General features: G+C 40.1%; 2 protein-coding genes across 4 annotated transcripts in view; one reads left to right on the top strand and one right to left on the bottom strand.

The window, feature by feature from the left end:
• Positions 1 to 20,782, bottom strand: part of dock6 (dedicator of cytokinesis 6) — a 35,443-nt gene that overhangs the window by 14,082 nt on the left and 579 nt on the right. Inside the window, exons 2-26 of one of the 3 annotated variants that reach the window (XM_086289578.1) lie at positions 19,344 to 19,431; positions 17,809 to 17,987; positions 17,533 to 17,601; positions 17,223 to 17,349; positions 16,590 to 16,802; positions 14,660 to 14,745; positions 14,473 to 14,539; positions 14,059 to 14,208; positions 12,878 to 12,958; positions 12,507 to 12,663; positions 11,829 to 11,959; positions 10,699 to 10,792; positions 10,421 to 10,583; positions 7,644 to 7,761; positions 6,972 to 7,042; positions 6,744 to 6,882; positions 6,520 to 6,621; positions 6,328 to 6,414; positions 4,331 to 4,562; positions 3,353 to 3,517; positions 3,036 to 3,208; positions 2,289 to 2,390; positions 1,889 to 1,975; positions 1,470 to 1,565; positions 1,203 to 1,343 (exon numbers count right to left, since the gene is read on the bottom strand). In XM_086289578.1, the coding sequence (XP_086145704.1) occupies positions 1,203 to 1,343; positions 1,470 to 1,565; positions 1,889 to 1,975; positions 2,289 to 2,390; positions 3,036 to 3,208; positions 3,353 to 3,517; positions 4,331 to 4,562; positions 6,328 to 6,414; positions 6,520 to 6,621; positions 6,744 to 6,882; positions 6,972 to 7,042; positions 7,644 to 7,761; positions 10,421 to 10,583; positions 10,699 to 10,792; positions 11,829 to 11,959; positions 12,507 to 12,663; positions 12,878 to 12,958; positions 14,059 to 14,208; positions 14,473 to 14,539; positions 14,660 to 14,745; positions 16,590 to 16,802; positions 17,223 to 17,349; positions 17,533 to 17,601; positions 17,809 to 17,987; positions 19,344 to 19,431 (3,118 nt within the window). The remainder of the gene's footprint in view (positions 1 to 1,202; positions 1,344 to 1,469; positions 1,566 to 1,888; positions 1,976 to 2,288; positions 2,391 to 3,035; positions 3,209 to 3,352; positions 3,518 to 4,330; positions 4,563 to 6,327; positions 6,415 to 6,519; positions 6,622 to 6,743; positions 6,883 to 6,971; positions 7,043 to 7,643; positions 7,762 to 10,420; positions 10,584 to 10,698; positions 10,793 to 11,828; positions 11,960 to 12,506; positions 12,664 to 12,877; positions 12,959 to 14,058; positions 14,209 to 14,472; positions 14,540 to 14,659; positions 14,746 to 16,589; positions 16,803 to 17,222; positions 17,350 to 17,532; positions 17,602 to 17,808; positions 17,988 to 19,343; positions 19,432 to 20,782) is intronic. The other 2 variants (XM_086289579.1, XM_086289580.1) reach the window with 2 other exon arrangements.
• angptl8 (angiopoietin like 8) lies at positions 8,404 to 10,194 on the top strand. The gene is made up of 4 exons (XM_086290722.1): positions 8,404 to 8,866; positions 9,346 to 9,495; positions 9,647 to 9,757; positions 9,848 to 10,194. The coding sequence occupies exons 1-4, from the start codon at positions 8,570 to 8,572 to the stop codon at positions 9,863 to 9,865; spliced, it is 576 nt and encodes a 191-aa protein (XP_086146848.1). The 5' UTR covers positions 8,404 to 8,569; the 3' UTR covers positions 9,866 to 10,194.

Here is a 20,782-nt window from a genome sequence, read left to right as displayed (position 1 = left end):
GTTCAAACATTTATATGTGGATGGTGTTTTCGATACGTAGTTTTCCCAACTTGTCTTCTCGTTACAATCTCCCTGTTACCCATTTGTTTCGCTATTTTCAAATTCGAAATTTTGTTGCCAAGTGTTTCCCAAATTTCCCCTCTTTACCTCCAGAACAGCAGTGGGAAACTACGTTATCATTTGTTCCTCATCACAGAGGAACCATTTCGAAACTCTATGATGCTATTCTGTCTTTTAGTAACCACTCTAATGTTAAGCTTAAGTGTACATGGGAAGAAGAACTGGGATTTCGAATACATGAGGAGTCTTGGGAACGGGCTATAACGAGGATACGATCTTCCACCTCCTGTGCTCGTCTTGGACTTATTCAATTTAAGGTCATACACAGGGTGCATTTCTCTAAGTCTAGACTTTCTGAATTGTATCCAGAAGTGGAAAATAAATGTGATAAATGCCATGGTTCTCCTTGTCACCTTAGCCACATGTTTTTTCTGTGCCCTGAGCTACAAGGTTTCTGGACAAGGTATTTTGCTATTATGTCAACTGTTCTTGGGGTAACTCTTCATCCTTGTCCTCTGTTTGCTGTGTTTGGGATTCCTGCTCGCTCACTTACACTTGATTCCACACAAAGGGATATTATAGCCTTCACATCCCTATTAGCGAGACGTCTAATATTGTTGCATTGGAAGTCTGCTAAGTATCCTACTATTTCCCGGTGGCTTAAAGATGTCATGTTTTTTTTAAAACTTGAAAAAATTAAATATACGTTGAGAGGTTGCACAGCCAAATTTTTTCACAAGTGGCAACCCTTTATCTCTTATTTTGCTAGTGTAGAGGTATTGCCTGTTTAAATCTACTTTTGTTACTGTTATATTCCTCTAATATGTTTGATGGTTGTGTTGATCTGTGTGGGACTGGGGGGGGGGGGGGGGGGGGGGGGGGGGGGGGTTTGTTTTTTGTTGTTGTTTTTTTCATATATATATATATATATATATATATATATATATATATATATATATATATATATATATATATATATATATATATATATGTGTGTGTTAATTTACTTAGGAAAATTAAGAAAGGTTGATTGTATTTCGGTAACTGCAAGTACTGTTTTCTTTTTTCAATAAAAATATTTTCAAAAAAAAAAGAAATGAATTCAATTTCTAGAATATGGGGTAGCTCTCAGGATTTGGTACCTTGTGGTATCGGCTGGCAATGTCTGCACTGATGGCACACACAAGTGCAGCGATGTCATCCACAAAGCGGTCTGGGAACCGCTGACGCCTGGGAACATCCAGTTTTGAGGTCAGGAATAAGTGGTGGGCCATGCTCTTTGTCTGTAGGAGGGGATACATAAGAAAATGGTTTGCAGACCTTAAGTTTTGTTTTACTGCATTCTCTTTAGATTTTTGCTACTTAGAAAGTGGTGTACAATTATTGCAATTTCAAAAAGGAATGCTTACCATCAGTTGGAAGAAAAGCCAAGCTTGTTGCAGTGCCGCTTCCCTCACTGTGCTGGTGCTGACCACCCACTGTAAAGCCAGCTCCTCGTGGAGCAGCTAGACATGAACCAACAACAAGCTAGTTCAGTTTGGTCTAGTTAATTGTATTTGAGCTATCAAGATTAAAATAAACAGTTTCAATGCTATTAGGAATACTTCATAAACAGTAACTGCAGGTTATAAAGGTTTAGGAGTACGAACTGATAGTTCTTCATTCCAAAAAGATCTAAATTTTCAATTTTCACATTATTTCCATGTAGATCTGTGTTCAAATCGCATGATTGTTGATGAATGGTAATGATATTGGAAGTTGGTGAATGATATGATATCACAAATGTGTTAGTTTGTAACTTTTACAGTTAGTTAGATGCCAGTTTTACCTTCTTTGCAATCTGCCTTGGGGGAACTGAAAACAAAGCCACGCTGTCCAGAAAGGCAGACATGCGATTGCAGCTGCGGTCGTTTGCCTGACATGGAGTGATGGTGAGGTGAACACACACAGATGACGTGAAAATGGGTGAATGGAAATGGGTGGGTGGCCAGAGAACTTTCTATGAACTCCTAACAAGCCCCAGGCAGAACTTGTGCCTGTTAGGCAGCAGAGAGGATGTACAGGGAGTAGATAAAAAGGGGTGACAGGTGGGCTGAGGCGAGCAGAGAGAGAGCCAGACAGACACAGATGCAATGGAGGTAAGAAATGACCCGCGAGAATTGATGAGAGGCAGTGCAGGATGGAGGTGGAGGAGGTAAAGGTGAGGATGAGGTGAAGGGATTTGGCACCTGCTTGAGCTCACAGCTGGAGTTGGGGTTCCGGCGTAGCACAGATCTGGAGCCCCCAGGGGCATAAGCAGAGTTTACCCAGGAGTGGGAGCGGTCAATGCCCTGCCATAAGCCACCAGAGACACACACAAAAACACACACAGAGTGTGGCAAGAGGCAAGAGCACAGTGAATTAAGAGAGGGTAATTACTACATAAAAGATTATTTAGAGAAGAAAATCAGGAACGAAATAAAAGGAGACAAAAGCAACAAAGAAAAGAAAGCTGGGGAGAGGAGAATAAAGGACTGAGGTACTGCATTAAGTAAAGGGATAGAGGCACAGAGAATTACTACATTGTTGTCTAAGCAGTGAGACAGACTGTTTGCACAGAGTTCTCAGTTAACCTGAGTTTATTGAATCAGCTGTGAAGAGTCCAGAAACTACGATTACAACAAAATAACAGAGTGATATTATCTAAACAGAAACTAGAAAATAAACAAGTGGTTTCATAAAGACAGAAAACACAGACCATGTTTTCTGTGTAGCCAGACTGTAACAACATTCATATATTTTACTTAATGTAATTGAAATACTAGGGGAAAAATGAGACACTAAGCAAATATAATAAATGTGAAAGTAAAGCAACAGCTGCCTATGATAAGTTTGACTGGTACACATTTCCTGCAAAACATAAGACCAACAAAGTGCAAAATATTTAACAACCTAACTTTAATCTCCTTTAAAATGACTTGAGAAGTGCAGCATACCTTGCTCCCCATGATCCTTTGCACCTCCTCATCAGGAGAAACTGGTGTGCTAGCCAGGTCTGGGTTGGAGTTGCTAATGCTTTTGGAACGGGACAGGTGCAGACTGCTTGGCCGCGCTGTTGCCCTTGATAAGGTAGCGTACTGCATTGGCATCTCATAGGACTGGGTGCCTGCTACTCGGGGAGAAGGAAAGGACATAGAAGTTAGCAAATAAAACAATAAAAAAAAAAAAACCCTGGCACTTTATGGTCTAACAAAAACCATTTTTGTTCTTTCAAATGAAAATAAAGGTTTCACAGTTAAGCCTGGTGACTCACCATTCGGTGGCAGGGTAGGCTCGGCAGTGGGCAGGCGGAAGCAGTAATGGATGTAAGATGCCAGCAGATTGTTGCGGCCATGTTGATCTTGGTTCCCTTCCAGGTTTTTGTGGATCTGATTGACCAACAGAGCCATGGCTTCGAAAGCAGCCCGACCCAGGTTCACTGCAGGTAAATTCAAAGTGAGTGCTTTAAAACAACAATAACCACAACCACAACAACAAAGGTAATGCTTGCCCTAAAGGTAACCACAAGTTAACGCATTTATTATCAGGTGCTAAACTGAATCTAGAATATCTGTTCCTCTGTTGTGTGTGTTAATGAAGTAAATTCCTCAATGTAAAGCAAATTAAACAGTTTTGTTTTTCATATCTTCAACAAAAAAATAATTATCAATAATCATATTAATATATCTCTAAGAGAGTTATTACAATCACTCAAAAAAATGAGAATTTGCATTTTTGCCTAGTTTGCATAGAAAGTAGTGTTGTGATGTGATGAAAGAAGATAGATACATATTGAAAATTATGCTTGCTGCCTGTAAAAAGGCAATTACAAGAAAATGGAACAAGATAGACCCACCATCACAGGACGAATGGATCAAAATTATAGATGAAATACAAACCATGGAACAATTGACCTACAGAATCAATACCATAAAAAGTGGGAGAAATGGACTGAGTATATAAACCCAACAGGATAAAGACCAACACATTGATAATGAGAAATGATCAAACTGTAGAAACAAGGAGATCCAACATGTTTTTTTTTTGTTTTGTTTTTTTGTTTTTTTTTTTGGGGGGGGGGGGGGGGGGGGGGGTGTTATCCTACTTGTTGTATTTATCTTTTTGTTGTTGTTGTTGCTTTGTTGTTTTGTTTTGTTGTTACCCTCTACCCTCCCTGTATAATGTTTAAAGAAAAACAATAAAAAGAAAGTTAAAAAAAGAAAAAAGAAAGAAGTGTTGACAGCCTCCTCACCAATCTGGCCTGCAATGACTGGAGGGTAGACAATGAGCTGAATGAGTTTGTTAAGCAGCTGATGCAAGAACCTGACACAGGTATCCAGCACAGCCCCTCTCAGCGCAGCCATGCTGGCCTTCAGCTCCCCTTCCATGTTTGCCTCAGTTATGATGACGTCCTTCAGGCGGAAAGGAAAGGAGTACTCCTCCAGGACATACACTAACGTGAAAAACTTATCCAGGTGAGGGTCCTAGAAGCACACATGCACAATGAATGATAAGTAACAGCTGATGTTGGTGAACTTTGATTTGGCAGAACACCTGAAATTCTAGAAGAGCAGGGTGATCCAGGGTGTGTGTGACCTTCCTTTTCTAAAGTGACATGAAACTGCATTTCCCGATGACCTGCATATATGTGAGCCAACAGGAGCCAAGCAGACTGTGACGTACATCAAACAATAAAATAAATTTCAAGTTTCTCCACTCTGAGCAACATTAATGTGCACCACACTTCTTTTGTTTTCCAGTTTTACGCCGATTTACTTTGATACTATCTAAAGCCAACAAAATGATTGTTTTAGACATTAAACTAAACTAGTTTCTATAGACATATGCCAGTTACATCTATGACGCTTGTATATTAATTTAAATAAATGTGAATGCCAAACAGGATGGAAATACATTAAAAGTGAAATTATACTGTTTGAGGAAAACACTGATGTTTTACATGATGAAATATGTTTATACGTTTATAGATGTGAAAGACTAACACAAATCTAGTTTTTGATCTAAAAGACAGCCCATAGTCTCAAATGTGAAACTCAGTTTGCTTCGTACATACTTCCAGGCACAGACTTTAACTAAAGATGCACCCAGTGCAACTTTCTTGGTTTATTTCGATTTTTTTCTTAATGCTACCTACTGACAACGATTTTTACCTATTCTGATTTTCTTGGAGCTATTATTGACAGCTTATAGAAATAAAAACCAGCCTTTCTTCAATGCAAAATATTATTTTCATAATAAAAGAAATGATTGGACTTTAGAAGTTCCACCAAACTTTAGTAACTTACAGGACCCTCTCTAATTTAAACAAGTGAAAATAAAGTGTTCTGCTACTGGAACAAGGCACAAATAATTAACTGAAAATAAGTTGTTGTACATCCACCTTTACCTGACGTATTTCACCTTACCAAACAAAAGCAGGTACAACAACACAAATGTATCTACTTACATCACTTTCTAGTCTAATTATAGCTTCACCAGATAACAGGACATCGACCCTCATGTGTTTTCACTTGTCTCCATAATTTTCCTCGTATCTGCTTTGATCCGTTCACTGCTCGTGAAGCTGCTGGCTTGTGGCTGCTTCTAAATTCTGGATAGTGTTATATTTAGCAACTGCCTTTATTAGCTTCTTTCAAAACTCCATATTCAGCTGGGTCAGGGTGATTTAAATGTCTCATTAGATTTGTTATTAAGAATGTTTTCATGGTAGGCCCTCTGTGGTTTACTTTAGTGAACTTTGTGTCTTCACTTGCAGACAGGAGCCTCTACGCTAACAAAATGTTACTGCGTAGTTGTGAGCGCATGACTATTTGCCTGTGCTACTGAGTACGTTTTTGTGCGTGCACGGAAAGGACCAGCTTGTAATTAGGTACGTGAGACTGACTGTCACCAGTCCAGGACAAGGACAGGTGCATGTCTTTTAACTTTAACTGCTATGTTCCCATTTCTGTAGACTAACATTTCTATAGCTTCCACCGATGTATTGCAAATTGAGCAGCCCGAAAGTGAGCTCCTTAAAGACCAGGGAGTATTATTTTTTTGTTTTGTAGTAATAACACTAAAGAACATTTAAGATAATTCAACGCTTTTTAAGGTATTTTTGATAGCAGATCTATAAGAATTATAAAAAATTTTAAGGACCCACAGCCAAGCTATAATAGCAAATTGGGTCTTTACACGTGGGAGGAATAAGAAAGAGCAGTAAGTGTAAGAAGCGTATTTGTGTACCTGAGTGTGGACTGAGGAGGCCGCTTTCACTTCGACATTGAACACACCTTTGTGATTATCCACCCACTTCATGCCTGGGAGCTGAACCTGCCAGAGAGTGACACCCAACTCATTTAACACTCAGGCACACCACAAAGGAATAGGTGCTGGAAGAAGAACCAATGTTCACACAATCTCTTCAAACACACTCACGTCAGGGGTGAGCACCGAGTAGCTAGCCGGGGGCTTTTCCACAGAGACAGGCAGACTGAAAGAGCCGGTGCGTAGTCTGCCATGTTGCATCAGAGGGATCCACTGCAAGCAGAAAGAAAGACACGCGATCTCTAACAGATGGCAAGACAACAGATAGAACTATTGAACAAGTGAGTGTGTGGGTGAAAGTATTCAAGGAGAGCCAGCTGAAGGAGTGCACTCACCGTGTAGCCCACAGGAGTCTCCAGAGGAGTGTTCTGTTTGGGCTGGCAGCTGATGTGGTAAAAGGTGAACAACAGGTGGTGGTTGTCTGTCAGATTGGCGGGAATCTTCATCTTCATCTCCTCATAGAACTCAGGAGACCTTATGAGAAAGAGTTAAACAAGACATTTAGGAAAGAAAGAAAAGTTGGACAGACTTGAGCAGAGGCTTAACAGGTGAGGGAACCTTACTTGTTATGGTAAATGACAGGAGAGTATGCCTCTTTCATGAATTCTGCACAGCTCGATTTTCCAAAGATGACCTGTTTTTAAAAAAAGCAGTGCATAAATGCAGTTTTCCATAACCAATAAGACATTCACAATGAACACCACAACTGTTTCAAACCCCAAACTGAGAACAGTTCACTCTGGAAAATGTTTTTTTCAAAGGTTTGAAAACTTTTCACTCATAAATGAAAGAAAGAGTGAATTTCAACTAGTTACACTGGTTGAGTATTTTGAGTAGTTTCTATGTTACTGTAACTGTGTCAGCAGCAGCCATGTTACATAACAAGCAATCCTTTTCTACCCTGCAGCTCTACATGGGATTGCTGTTATGGGATATGCAAAAGAAATATCCTGGGTGGAGTGCCACTTATAGTAAACACTATATAGTGTGCATCGTCCATGTTATACTAAATAAACCAAAAGAAAAGAAAATCAGAGTGATAACATGAAAGATATGCTGCAGGTCATGCATAACTAAATTCTTCTTCCTTTGCTGCTCACAAATATGTTCCTTTGAAGTTCCCGCTACTGAAAAAGACATCATATAGTATTTCTAAGCTTTTCTTTGTGGCTGGGATTTCATTTGCCAGAGAACATCACGGTCATGTTGCTTCATTATCCCCGAGTGTAACTCACCGCTAAGGCTTGACTGGGGTCCTCTCCTGCCATGAACTGTACTTTCACAGCAATGTTCCTCACTGAGCCCTGACGGCTGCTGAAGTTCAGACTTTGTGGGTAAACATAGAGCAGGTTCCTTAGAGCCAAAATAGGCAGAGAGAGAAAGAGAGAAAAATACAAGAATTTTAAAAGGCTGCATAGCCATGAAGGGAACACTTAATTCCTGTTATGATGTCAGCATGTGGCAATAAGATCACACCCCATTTATATTAAATATTTCCCACAACCTACAATATATAACAATCTTATTCTCAGAAAAGACAAGATCATAGGAGCGCACATAACGGGAGTGTGACCCGAACCTGGCCTCACTTGATGAAAGTCACCTTAACCCCCATCCAAGTTAAACATTAGAGTTAACTCCTGTACATATTTGAAAGCTGACTTTAGCCACTTGTATAAAGGCACTGACACACCACGCAATCACATGTGATTGACATAACAATCAAACTTCGTGCACAGAATATAATACATGTGAAAATTTTCTTCGTTAAAAAAAAGCTACATATATTGCTATGCATGATGCACATGTTTGTGACCTAAATGACAAAATTAGTATTGCTACAGTCAAACTTCAAGGGAGGGTCACTGAGGCAAAGGCCATGGACAAGACCTGTGATCAGGCCAAAGCCGAGCTAATGTTTTACCCTGGTATCGCACGTAGCCATGCACACATGCAATATAAGGTGGAGCAGCCACCCTCCATTCATCGCTGAGGGGCTGATGACACTGCTATGACAGACAAGTGCCTGTTTATGGCTTTCATTTTTGACTCATACATAAAAAAAAAAGCTTTATTCTGCACAGGCGCTATTGCTGAAAGATAAATCAGAAATATCTTTTGAACATCTGAAAGAACTGAGGAAACAACATTTATTATCACAATGCTCTGGAGCCTGTGCTTGCTTTTTGTGGCTGGAGCAGTGCACGCAAGCCCGGTCAGGAAGACCAGCAAGACGGAATACAAGGTGGCACCGCAAGAAGAAGTCAATGTGCTCATGTTTGGTGTCTTACAGTTTGGCGAATCCCTAAACTATGCTTATGAAACCACTGAGGCAAAGATAGCGAGAATCAGCCGGTCTTTGAAGAACACTGAGAGAACTCTCCAAAAGCTGGGGAAACAGACTGAGCAGGCTGCAGAGGTGGAGAAACAGATCAAAGAAGTGATACAGCTGCTACAGGTAAGAAGACATGGAAATATGTAAACAACAGATCCCCCAGGTGAAGGTGAAAGGCTGTGGTATTTGGGGAGAGATAATGTCTCAGAATTACAATCAAGGTTCAATCTCAGTACAGCATACGGGAGCAAACTTGAGGCAGAGTATATAAGTCGCCATCAGATTGAGGTGGAGACACAGAGAAGGAGAGAGAAAATGCAGCTTTTTGGTGACTTGTGAAAGCAAAACATTTTCTTTAAAATGCCTACATAAAATCCTGTATTGCTGTTATTATGTGGGCACTCACAGCCAAGACAATCATATTACTATTATTCACTTCATTTGCCTGCTGTATAAGGTTAAACCATACTCTAATATCCAAGACAAGAGCAAGCAAAATGAGTGTGAAAGCTACATGTAAGACTCTGGGGAAAGCAGCTGCCAGCTGCACTGAGGCTTTTGTTGGGGGAAGAGAATAATATAGGCACATCCTCTTTTGATAGGCCCAGATGGCCCAGCAACACGCTCAGACCACAAAGACTAAAGAATGGCTGACCAGCCTGGAGAAGGAAGAGCAGCAGCTGAGGACAAAAGTGAGCCAGTTGGAGATGTACCTCAGCAACTCTGTACCTCCAAGCATCAAGGAGCTGCAGGTAACAGAAAGCTGTACTCAAAATAGTTACAGTTCAGCATGAATTCTAACACTCCATCACTCCATAGTTGCTTTTGCTGGTTATTGCTTCATATTTGAACGCTAGTCATATAATCACTGACAGGTTATTTTAACTTTACTTCTGTTTGTAGGAGAGAGCAGAGGAGCACGACAAAGTCTTGCGAGGCTTACAGCTTTTGACTGAGCTCCAAAAAGAGGATATTGAGAGTCAGAATGAGCAGCTTGCCAAACTGCAGAAGATGGTAAATAACTTGTTCAAACTATCTGATATTCTTGATAAACTTTCCATGTTTTTATTTCATTAAATTTGCTACTTTGCTTCCCTCTTCCAGAGTGAAGTGCTGACATGATCCAGATCTTAACTCCATAAACTCACTGCACTCCCTTCCAACCTTGCTATGGATGCTATAGATCAACTGCACTGGCAGAAAATATATATTTTGGGTCCTTCATAATTACATCCTTGTTATCGTGCCTGTAATCTATATTTTGTGCATTATTTTTGTGTCTTTACATCAGTTTGCTTTGTAAATTTGCTTTTTAAAATAAGCTGTTAAATTATTAAAGATTGTGTTTGGTGAACCAGTATTATATGTATACGCTGTACATAGAATAAAAACAATTTGTTTGTTTTTTGTATTTTTATGCTCATATTCTACATGAAAATAACATTAGTAAAAAAAAAATTCAGATTAAAAAAAAAATGCTGGAAAAATGTCTCTTTTTCTCCTTTAACTATTGACTTAAAGGTTGAAGAATATCAGATTCAGTCAAAAATCAATAATCAAATAGACACAAGAGGCCCAGACTAGGTCAATGTATATTTGCTTAATAGGTAAACTTACTATAAAACAAACATACACAGTGTGTTCCTATGTGTGTGCCTTTGTAAGATGAACGCTCACCTATAGGTAGTGTGCGGTGTGTATACTTGGCGGGCGGGGAACTCCAGCACCTCTTTGGTTGGTCGAACACGCAGGTCTGGATATGGCTTCACATGAAGCAGCTCTGGTGAGAGGCAGTAATGAGGCAAGTCTGGAGCTGGAGAGATATCGATCTTCAACTGGGCTGAGAGGCAAAGCAGGTCGGGGATTAAAACAGAGACATATAAACAGTGCATCTAAAATCACCCATGAAGCTTTGGGTGAACCTTTCCTAGACAACAGAAACGTGTTGGGTTTACCTGTGACAGGCCTCAGGCGGCGCAGAACAGAGGACGGTCTGCGCATATCTGCAAGATACTTGTAAAGGTCTTCATCGCTCAGCCTATCCCCCTCCTTGGTAAACAAAAGAGCAGTTCTCTATAAAACTGTTTCAATTTTATTTGAAAAGCATTTTTTGATCATCCCTCTTATATGGATTTTTTTTAATATATATATATATTTAGAATAGGTCAGCGTCTTTGTTCAGTTCAGTCTTACCCTAAAAGTGGACACTGGGGAGGGAGTTAAATGCAGTCAGGTTTAGAAGAATGACCAGAGCACTGACAATTTAAGTGCACTGCCATGATTAAGAGGGTGTGTTAGAAACATGTTGCAGTGAGAGGAGTATGTCACATAGCGGACACGCTCACAGGCTTTGTTTCATTTGTCTCTACTAAATTAAAAAGAGTAAAAACAGGCTGCAGTTTTTCACTTTTATAAAAACTAACATTTTGGAGGGAAAGGCTTTTTGACAACTGACTTTAATAAATCACACCACATTCATGGATTTTACTAGGATAACATATAGCATATAAGTGGTCTGAAAAACAGGGTTGCCTTCAGGTTATGGTGACAAGTGTCCCATCGTTGGAAAGAAATGCACTCTTGATTCACAGTTATATAAAAAGGGATGTCTGCATAGACTGTGCTTTCACAACAATTCACTGATAACTATGGTGCAACAGCTCAGAGAGCATAATCTTTTTTTTAAAAGATTAATAATTAAATGGACAGTATTGCCCAAGGTTAGTAGAAAAAGTAGTTTTAAAGCACTGGGGCTATTTATTTATTCCCATGTCTTTTATTAGATACTGTTAATTTCATACTATTAATTCTATTTATATAGCAGCAATTCACAAGACAATAACTTTCTCTGGACACTTGTCATTATTTAAAGTAACAATGTGACAATAATATATAGAGAATTCCACTGATTACCTTTAAATAAGTGCTTGTTGACAGTAGAAAGAAAAATGAAACTCTACTTTTTATGCAGTTATTTATTATGTCTCACCTTTTGTTTCTATAGTGATATTCAACTACCCCATTCAAATAATGGGTAGTTTACCTCACTGTAAGGACAGATCTACACATGTGCACTTCTAAATACCTGCTTGAAGAAGTTGGTAACGGTGAGTGTTGCAGGACGGAAAGTGGCAAAGTTACACATGTCATCACCGATGCTCATCCGCTCGAACCCCTTCTTCTTTCTCTCGTTCCACGTTCCATGACCTTTTCGCTCTAGCAGTGACCCAAAGGTGTGTATTATAGGGACAGGAGACATTTGTTACTGTAATTAGGCAAATGGTCTGCATACAGTGATCAGCCACAACATTAACACCAGCTGCCTGATATTGTGTAGGTCCATTCCAGGTGCTAAAACAGCTCTGACCCGGAAACACGACCTCTGATTGTGTTTTGTGGTTTCTGAATCCAGGAAGTTAGCAGTGGACCCTGTGAGATTTGGAGTGTGGGGCCTTTGGATGAGTGACGATGCATTCCACATATGCACAGTGCAGAAACTAGGGCAATATTTTGGGATTTTTGAGTTCCTCAAGCAATTCCCGAGCATTTTTTCTTTTGTAAGGCACACTGGCCAGCTGCGAGACGCTGCTGACATTGCAACAGTGTTTAAGTGGACAGCACACATCACACTAACATCTACACGAATGTTAGGTTTCCCAGCATCATGTTCCATTCTACCACGGTGATGCTCCTGTCAGTAGTTTTAATGTTGTGGCTCATCAGTGTACGTGCACATGAAATATATGTATATAATCAGCAGTACCAGAATCAGAGTCCGGGTCAGACCGATCCAGACCTCCCACACTGCTGACGATGTTGAGAAGGTGAATGGCCGTCCAGGCAAAAGGCATGCGAAAACAGCCGAGACGCGTGCACGACTGCTCTGCCTGAAGGCGCAACTTCTCTAGCTTTTCCTTGTGCTGCAGTGGAACAAAATATGATCTGAAAAGATACTGAACAGCCTAAAACATCTGCAAGAGCCAGTATTGGCTTGCCAAAGACGACAGTAAATATTGCAGCCACCCTGACAAAATTGAGTAATTCTTGTGACTAGACAGTAAGAGGGTCCCACGTGCATGGCGGCTGCAAGCTCTGAGCATTGCAACAGTTTAAAGAACATTTTGGCTCCATTACCTTAGATGAATCTGATTCTTTCATAACCATGTAGGGCTCACAGCATTCACTAATATCTCCTTGTTGAAGGACCTTTTCAAGCTGAAAAAACACATGCAAATGCACTTTTAACTCACTGAGAGCAATTATGTGATTTAAAGTAATATTTGTTGTTGATGTTCAGCGCTGTGAAAAAGTATTTGCACTCTTTTTCTGATTTTTTAGTCTTTTTGCATAATTGCCAAACATGTTTCAAATCATCAAATGAATTTTAAAATTACACAAAAATAACCTGAGTAAATACAAAATGCAGTTTTGTATTTAGTTTTTTAGCCACACCCAAGTGGCCAGCCCATTCTACAGACCTGATTACTGTTCAAGAAAATCAAGAAATCACTTAAATAAAACCTGTATGACCAGGTGAAGCAGGCTAAAAGATCTTAAAATGCATCAATGGAGGAGGAGGTCCGGGAGGTCACAAAAGAACTCAGAAAAACATCTGAAGAACTCTAAGCTTCACTTGTCTCAATTAAGGTCAGAGTTCATGATTCGACAGTAAGAAAGAGACTAGGCAAAAATGGCACCCATTGTAGAGTTCCAGAGTCAATACCACCACTGACCAAAGAGAACACAAAGGCTCATCTCATACTTGCCAAAAAGCTTCGCAATGATCCCCAAAACCTTTAGGAAAATTCTGCAGACTGATGAGACAAAAGCTGAACTTACTGGAAGGCTTGAACCCTGTTACATGTGGCATAAAACCAAAACAGCATTTCATAAATGTGCATAATCCAAATGGTAAGCTGTTCGTGGTCAAAAACCCTACAATGTGGCTGAATTAAAACAATTGCGCAAAAAATAGCAAGCCAAAATTCCTTCACGGCGACGTGAAAGACTCACTGCCAGTTATGGCAAATCCTTGAATGCAGTTCTTGCTATCTTGGGTGGCAGAACCAGCTATTAGGTTTAAGGGGCAATTATTTTCTCACACAGGGCCAAGCAGGTTTGGATGGCTGTTTACCCTTAATAAATGAAACTATCATTTAAAATCTGCATTTTTATTTACTTGATTTATCTTTGTCTAATATTAAAATTAGTTTGAAGATCTGAAACATCCAATTGTGACAAATATGCCAAAAACTAAGAAACAAATCAAATGCATTTTCCCAGCACTGTACATGTGTAGTTGAGTTTTTCAGTACCTTAATGACCAGGAAAATGTCAGGAGAAGGGTATGTGATGGAGAAAATGGCGGAACGAGCCAATGTAGATATGGCGACATGAGGTGTATGGGGTTTTAGGAGTCCTTTCATCTGATCCGAGTTAAGGTCAAAGTAGAAATTCTCAGAGATCTGTTGGGAGGAAAGATAAGCGGGAATCAGAGGAGGCAGGGGAAGGAAAGATGATAATGGAAATGCACGTCAAGGGATGCTAATTCAGTTTTGACTCAGTGATCTAAACCGCAAGACCACTTAGGCCTCTTTGAGAAGAGGGAAATTAAATTAGTGAAGTATGAGCTCAGCATTATGTAAGTGGTTTTACAGAGTGAAACTCATTGAAAGAAGACTCATTATGCCAAATAAGAACTAATCAAATGGAACAAAAAGAAATAAAACCTTTTTCTTTTCCTTGATGTCATAAAGGGCGAGTGTTCCAAATATTGGCTCGATTTCTATTTCAAACCTGAAAAACATACAAAATAAACAATGTCAAATAAGGAGTGCATTGGGGTATTTGTAATAAATATAATAACCAGAGCATGAAGATACAAATGCCAGGAGCAAGACTCCAAATGTTCCTTACTTCAGAGACAAACACTTGACCATGATCCTCTGGCCACAATGTTCCTTGGGCACTTCAGGAAGAGAGCATCTCTCTACTGCTTCATCCTGCCACACAGAAAGGAAAACAAGACCCCGGCATAGCATTTACACAGATGTCATGGCAACATAGTGGCAGAGAAACAGTGAAGTGTACACATACATAAAAAAAAGGATGAGTGAGAAAAGGAGAACACTGAGGGAAGGAAAGCAAACAGTTCTCCTGAAGTGGCTGGATTTGCAGACATTATGGACATTCACTTTATGGGAACATTCAATAGCTCTGAGCTGAACAAATGGCAACGGCATTTATAAACTCTGCTGCCAGAGTCTTCTGCTCCCTGCAGCTTTAGCTCTGTGTGGTCAGTGCTTTTCTTTTAGATGTCTGGTTTGCCTTCAATTCGTAGCACTGTTTAGTTAGGAGTGGAAATGATAAATACAGTTTTATTGTCACTGACTAAAAAAGGTGCTTACTTTTTCATTTTAGCGTGCATGTCAGTAATGCCTTTTTTTAAACACCAATGAAGTGTTGTTGGTCTATCTAACCAGCCCACATTATGACCAAATCAACGTTACTAGCTATGGAGTTAATTTCTGTCCACCAGAAATCATGGTTGAATCAGTGCTGAATGTCTTGCTCAAGTCTCTCCCACAGCCACGATACTAGTTCTAGACTCCATGTTGGTGGAAAACCAGCAATATCACCATTTACACAGCTCCAAGTTCCTTCAGTACTTCCAGTGTGCTGCTAGTCTAAGCTGTTGCACTTAATTCATTACACAACTAGCCCACAGAAACGCTGCACTTAAGATCGATAATTCCAAAATCTATTTTTTGATAACAGAATAATTAGATCGTGGGCTGTTTCAAGGTTCTCACGGGGTGAACCATAAGAGAGAAACAACTCTCAGGGTACATCCACACTAACAAGTTTTAGTTTTAAACTTTTACAACATTTATGCCTAACGCCGGCACTGATAAGACATTTTAGAACCACTAAAAAGACTTTTAGAAATGTTGCTGACCCAGATTTAGTTCAAAAACTGCAGCATTGTGTTTCAGCCAAAATGAGCAAAGTGAGCTTTCAGAATCAAACGATACAGACGCTTATGTTTGCTTCCTGCTGACGTCTTATATCTCACACAAAGAAAACTAAAACATTAGCTTGCTCATATAGCTTTTTTGATTTCATCCTTCTTATGAGCATACTCTTTTTTTCCCTCCACTGTTATAGCTTCCTCTGTCAATGCTCCCAGTATTGCTCTAACATGTTGCTGTATTTGCTCTGTGGCAACCCCCAATTTGAATTTTCGTCTCCATGACGGCCTCATATTTGTGTCTGACTTTCATCTACAGTTACAACTCATCATGGCTCCATGCAGAGAAATCAGCACCGTGGAAATTGCTCTGTGTGCCAAAATATTACACTAATGGGTAATACTCATACAATCATGGGTATTTATTGCCACAAAATTTATAATAGAATGTTTCTCACCAGGAAATTGTGACCCGGAGTGATAAGCATTCATTATCAGTGTGATGTGTTTCCTCTAAACAGAGTAAACCTAAAGCTTCTCTCAGCTGTTCTCTTATTCACAAGGGGTTACCAGAGTAGATGCATCTGCATATTTGACTTGGCACAGACTTTTTTATGACGGATTCCCTCAAATAACCCCAGGGATATGAGTCTCCTCCTGGTTTTAACCCAGGATCTTAAGCATATTATACACGTGTTAACCACTACACTATGGAGCATGTAAGCCAAACCCTATGTTGACAGTATAGAATCCTGAATAACTCTTATTTAAACTAAATGTGTGATCATAGCTATAAATCATGATCATTTTTAATTTGCTCTGTTTTTTCTAACTTAAACCACAACAGAGTCAGATATAAGAGAATCAAATACAAACCTCATCAGGGGGAGGGAACAGGCCAAGCAGGTCATTGTGGCGCCCCTGCTGTCGTGCCTCTGTATTGCGGTGGTCCATGTCCTCTGCAGCTGTTTGTTCCAGCACAGTTGGCAGGAGAGCGTCTGGAGATGAATTCTTCAGGTCAAAGATGCTGGAGGCCCAGCTGCCGCGAGGAGTCTCATCGATGCTGACTGACCGCCGCTTTGCGTCATCCTGAACCACACAAGATTGAGAGGTGAGGTCATGTGTTTTTCTGTTTGATTTTTTCCCCCTTCCAGGCAAAGATGTGTTATAAGAATTACAATGCTACATATCCCATTACCCATCTGATATGACTCATGTGGGGAAAATGTAATAGATAATGGATAAGACATTTATCCATTAGTCATTTTTCATATAATTAGCTTGTTGACCAGAATACAACTCATACTGCCTTTCTCTGTGATAATGAGACACCCAGCAATCTGGCAACTCTATCTCTTAGCCTGTGTATTAAATGACAGCACTTTTAGTGTGTGACAGCTGGAAAACTTTTACTCCCAGCAATACTAAAACATGTTTCATGAACCTAACCTCACTGAACGCCCATCAGCATTTAAGATTACAGGGTCTTTGAACATCGCAGTCGTCTACCTGGTCTTCCTGGCGCTCAGCTGCAGCAGCCTCATCCAGTTCAAAGGTCTGTTTGACCAGCCCTCGTTGCCTCTCCCTCTGCCGTTCAGAGTTGTGAGGGGTGTATGTGGTGCTATAGAGCTGATATCTGAAGAAGAAGAAGAAGCAGAAGAAGAAGAAGAAGAAGAAGAAGAAGAAGAGTTGTCCAACTAATAATGTAACTGTCAATCACATGTGGAGTGAACACAGAAATGTGGCGCACATTATTACAAAATAGATGAAACGCATACTGTAGGTTTATTTAGCTGACACCCCTACTGTGACCACTTACTTTCTTTGAATGACAAGCCAGTCATCTGTGTAGACAGCCAAGGCATCTCTCACTCTGGAATCCAGCGAGCTACATTGAAAAACACATGAATAATTGAGCAAAGCATGCTTTTAATATTTATGTTCACAGAGAGAAGGCTTTGTTCCTATCTGTAGTGATGTTTATCCATTACAGTGATATTAAAGCTCTGCTTGTGTAGTAATGTCAAGACCATAAATGGGACTTGAGAGTTTAGTATGAGGATTGTGCTGGCCATTAGCAGACTAGCGGACTTACTCCTCTTCCTCAGGCAGTGGGGGCTCCAGTGTATTGCAGTCTTTGTCCAGGTGGAGGAGCTCCAGGTCATCTGACGGGAACTCCATTAGCTGCTTGAGAGGGCCGGGCTCCACCCCGGGAGCATGACTGCTCACATACTCCTCAAAGTCCACCGGCTCAACCACCTCCGTCAGTGGAAGCTGTCAGTCAGCATTAAACTATTATGTACATATTACTATGATGTGCCCACAATTTCTAGCATTACCACTTTAATACAAAATCACAGAAAGGGTAAACATGTGAAAGCAATGGTTATCTTTTAATTAAGTGGCATTCACAGGAAAAAAATCAGCTTCTGGGGAGTTATTACATTTTTATTGGCATTTTTCACTAAATTCATCATGTCAGAGACTTCAATGCGTTCTTGCTTCTTATATTTACTCTTGGATCAGAGTAGCTTTGGATGATTAACCGTTCAAAATAATCCAGGTTTATTTACTATTGGAACTTATTGAGTTCATCCTCTGTCGGAAACAACCTTATAGCTCTCTTCTCCCTTTTAATTCAACTGTTTTCCTGACTGATTGTCGCACCCAAACAAAAGGTTTAACCAGCACATGGGTAGGGCTTCTGTGCTCGCAGCCAAAGCTTGTTTGAGAAGACCCCATTAGGAGTATCCCAAATTATTAATGACATAGACATACAACAGCAAAAACCATGGTTCTGATACCAAACAATAAAACGCAGTGCAAGAGATTACTTTCACAAATGCTGATCCGATTATTAAAAACTAGCCATGTTTAATATGGGAACCCACTACGACAGGAATGGCAGAAAAATATAAAAGATCCACACACGGTTGGTAAACAAAAACTTCCTGTACCACATATATATCTCTATATATCTCTATGCAAGCTAAAAAGAAAGAAAAATACTGTGTCTAAACAAGGTTATCCATTTCTTTTACAGTTTTGGTTTTCACTTCTCAATTTTGAACAAGGCATGTACTTTCTTTTTTATCTGTTTAATCAAAAGCAGAATCCCCCACAGGAACTACTGCTACAGCCCCTGTCTAAATGGAAAAAACCCTAAGTTGTTGTCATCTTTTTTTTCATATGGCCCAATTCACTGCAAGTAAAAACAAGGCTCTACTCCACAACCTATGTCTACCAGACTGTCTGTTAGAAGATCACAGAGAATTCTACATTTCTTCTGGGTTAATTAGAAACCATACTGGCATGTTTATAACAAGACACAAGACAATTTCCAAGACAAATCACCTGATATAACCATCCCTTCTTCTATTCTTAAGCGTTCATGGTGAGACCTTGCCTAGCTGTAGAACAACACAGCTGAGTGAGAGCAGGTATGCTTGCTTCAAAGCCACTTGCTGTGAACACTAATTAAAACTGCAATCACCTAAGTAACATCTTCCTCCTTGTATCTAAACTCAGTACTCATTTACAAAGTTACACCCATCCATTTCTGGCCTGACTAATTTGAGCTTCAGGGCTGCCGGGCAGTAACTCTGAGAGGTTAAACACAGGGTGACTCACAGGGTGGTGCGCGCCTCCTCGTTTCTTTGACAACTGAGGTGAGCCATAGTCTCTGGACACTTGTTTTCTGACCTCTGCAGCAACCGTCCTGAACAATAGAAAGGATTGCAGGTTAGAAATAAAACATGGGTGCAAATAACAAAATCAAAATCCAATTAAATGTAAGAGGTCATTCACATTTATTTATTTATTTTTACTTTAAAAAAAAAAAAGTATTTACATTTAACAGCTTAAGTGTCTACAACTATTCAGGAAGTGACGTCTGCACTTTCTCAAATCCTACCCCACAGAATCTGTGAACCCCTTATCACCGTTTTCATCTCCTGGTACTAGTAGCAATGCTGAAGGGCAGCAGCTGTTCTGAAAAGGGACCCGATCCGATCTCACAGAGCAGGCACAGAGCCAGAGCAGGCCTTTATGAACTAACGGCAAAGGGAGGCTTAAAGACAGACAAAGCGAGAGAAGGAAAAAAAAAAAACAATCCTTTCCCAGAGACAGCAAGCAGCTGCTCCTCTAGAACCACATGTCTGTTTCTTTCATATACACAGCTGCAAAGGCTTCAACATTTCTGCTGTGATTACATTGCTAAGGTTCATGTCATACATCAATCAAAACCACAAGGACTCCTTAAGACTAGTGACCTCCACTTCCATCTCCAATACAGAGCTAAGATCTCCTTGTGATGACAAATCAGGTTGAACTTTTAAGAACTAGTACTACATTACTGGCAATCTGGAAAGAGCTTCTGCAGCTTCTCTGCACACCTCCATTTAAAACAGGAAAAAGGAACATTATCAACTGCAAAGTCAACAGCCAGAACACCCCTTCCCACCCTTTCCTGCATCCGGCGCTAAACAATGCTCTTGGTCTCACTAAAAAGTCGGGATTTTAGGAATGGGGTGGGCGATTGAGAATTCCTCTTTAGGATGCGTTATAGAGAAATTATACACTTACATCAGAATGTAGCATCATGTTTATTTCTTGATGAAACGGACTATAAAATGAACTGATTGAAGCTGAGGTGAATAGCTAGGGGGGGAAACATTTGTAACAAACAGGGAGCTACTTCCCTACCAACACCTCCACACACCCACACAAGTTTTGGTGCAGTTGTTATTCAAACACTCAGGTGACAGGTGTGACGAGTTTTGACAATTTTACCTGGAATGTGATCACCATATGTTCAGTGTGATGAAACAGTGCATTTCTAACGCATGCAGCACCACTTTTAACGGAGAGACAGAACCAGTTTACAACATGTAGAAACAGGTTACTAATATATTCCCACAAGGCGAAGTCTTTCTCTTATTATTACTCCGAAACAAATACTCCCACTTAAAGTACACACCTTAATAGCAGAGCAGCCTTTGGCTCGGCGCTGTTTTACTTAAGTAGCCCAATCATTGTTGACAACAAAGCTCTTACGATGCTACGACAAC

The sequence above is a fragment of the Aulonocara sp. 'chitande type north' Nkhata Bay genome, linkage group LG4 (genome assembly GCF_057382095.1).
Source record: "Aulonocara sp. 'chitande type north' Nkhata Bay isolate Kocher_YH1m ecotype deep benthic linkage group LG4, A_spYH_male_GT1.1, whole genome shotgun sequence".
In the NCBI taxonomy this organism is placed as follows: Eukaryota; Metazoa; Chordata; class Actinopteri; order Cichliformes; family Cichlidae; genus Aulonocara; species Aulonocara sp. 'chitande type north' Nkhata Bay.
Note: the sequence above shows the minus strand (reverse complement) of the source record. Positions and strands in the feature narration are given on the sequence as shown.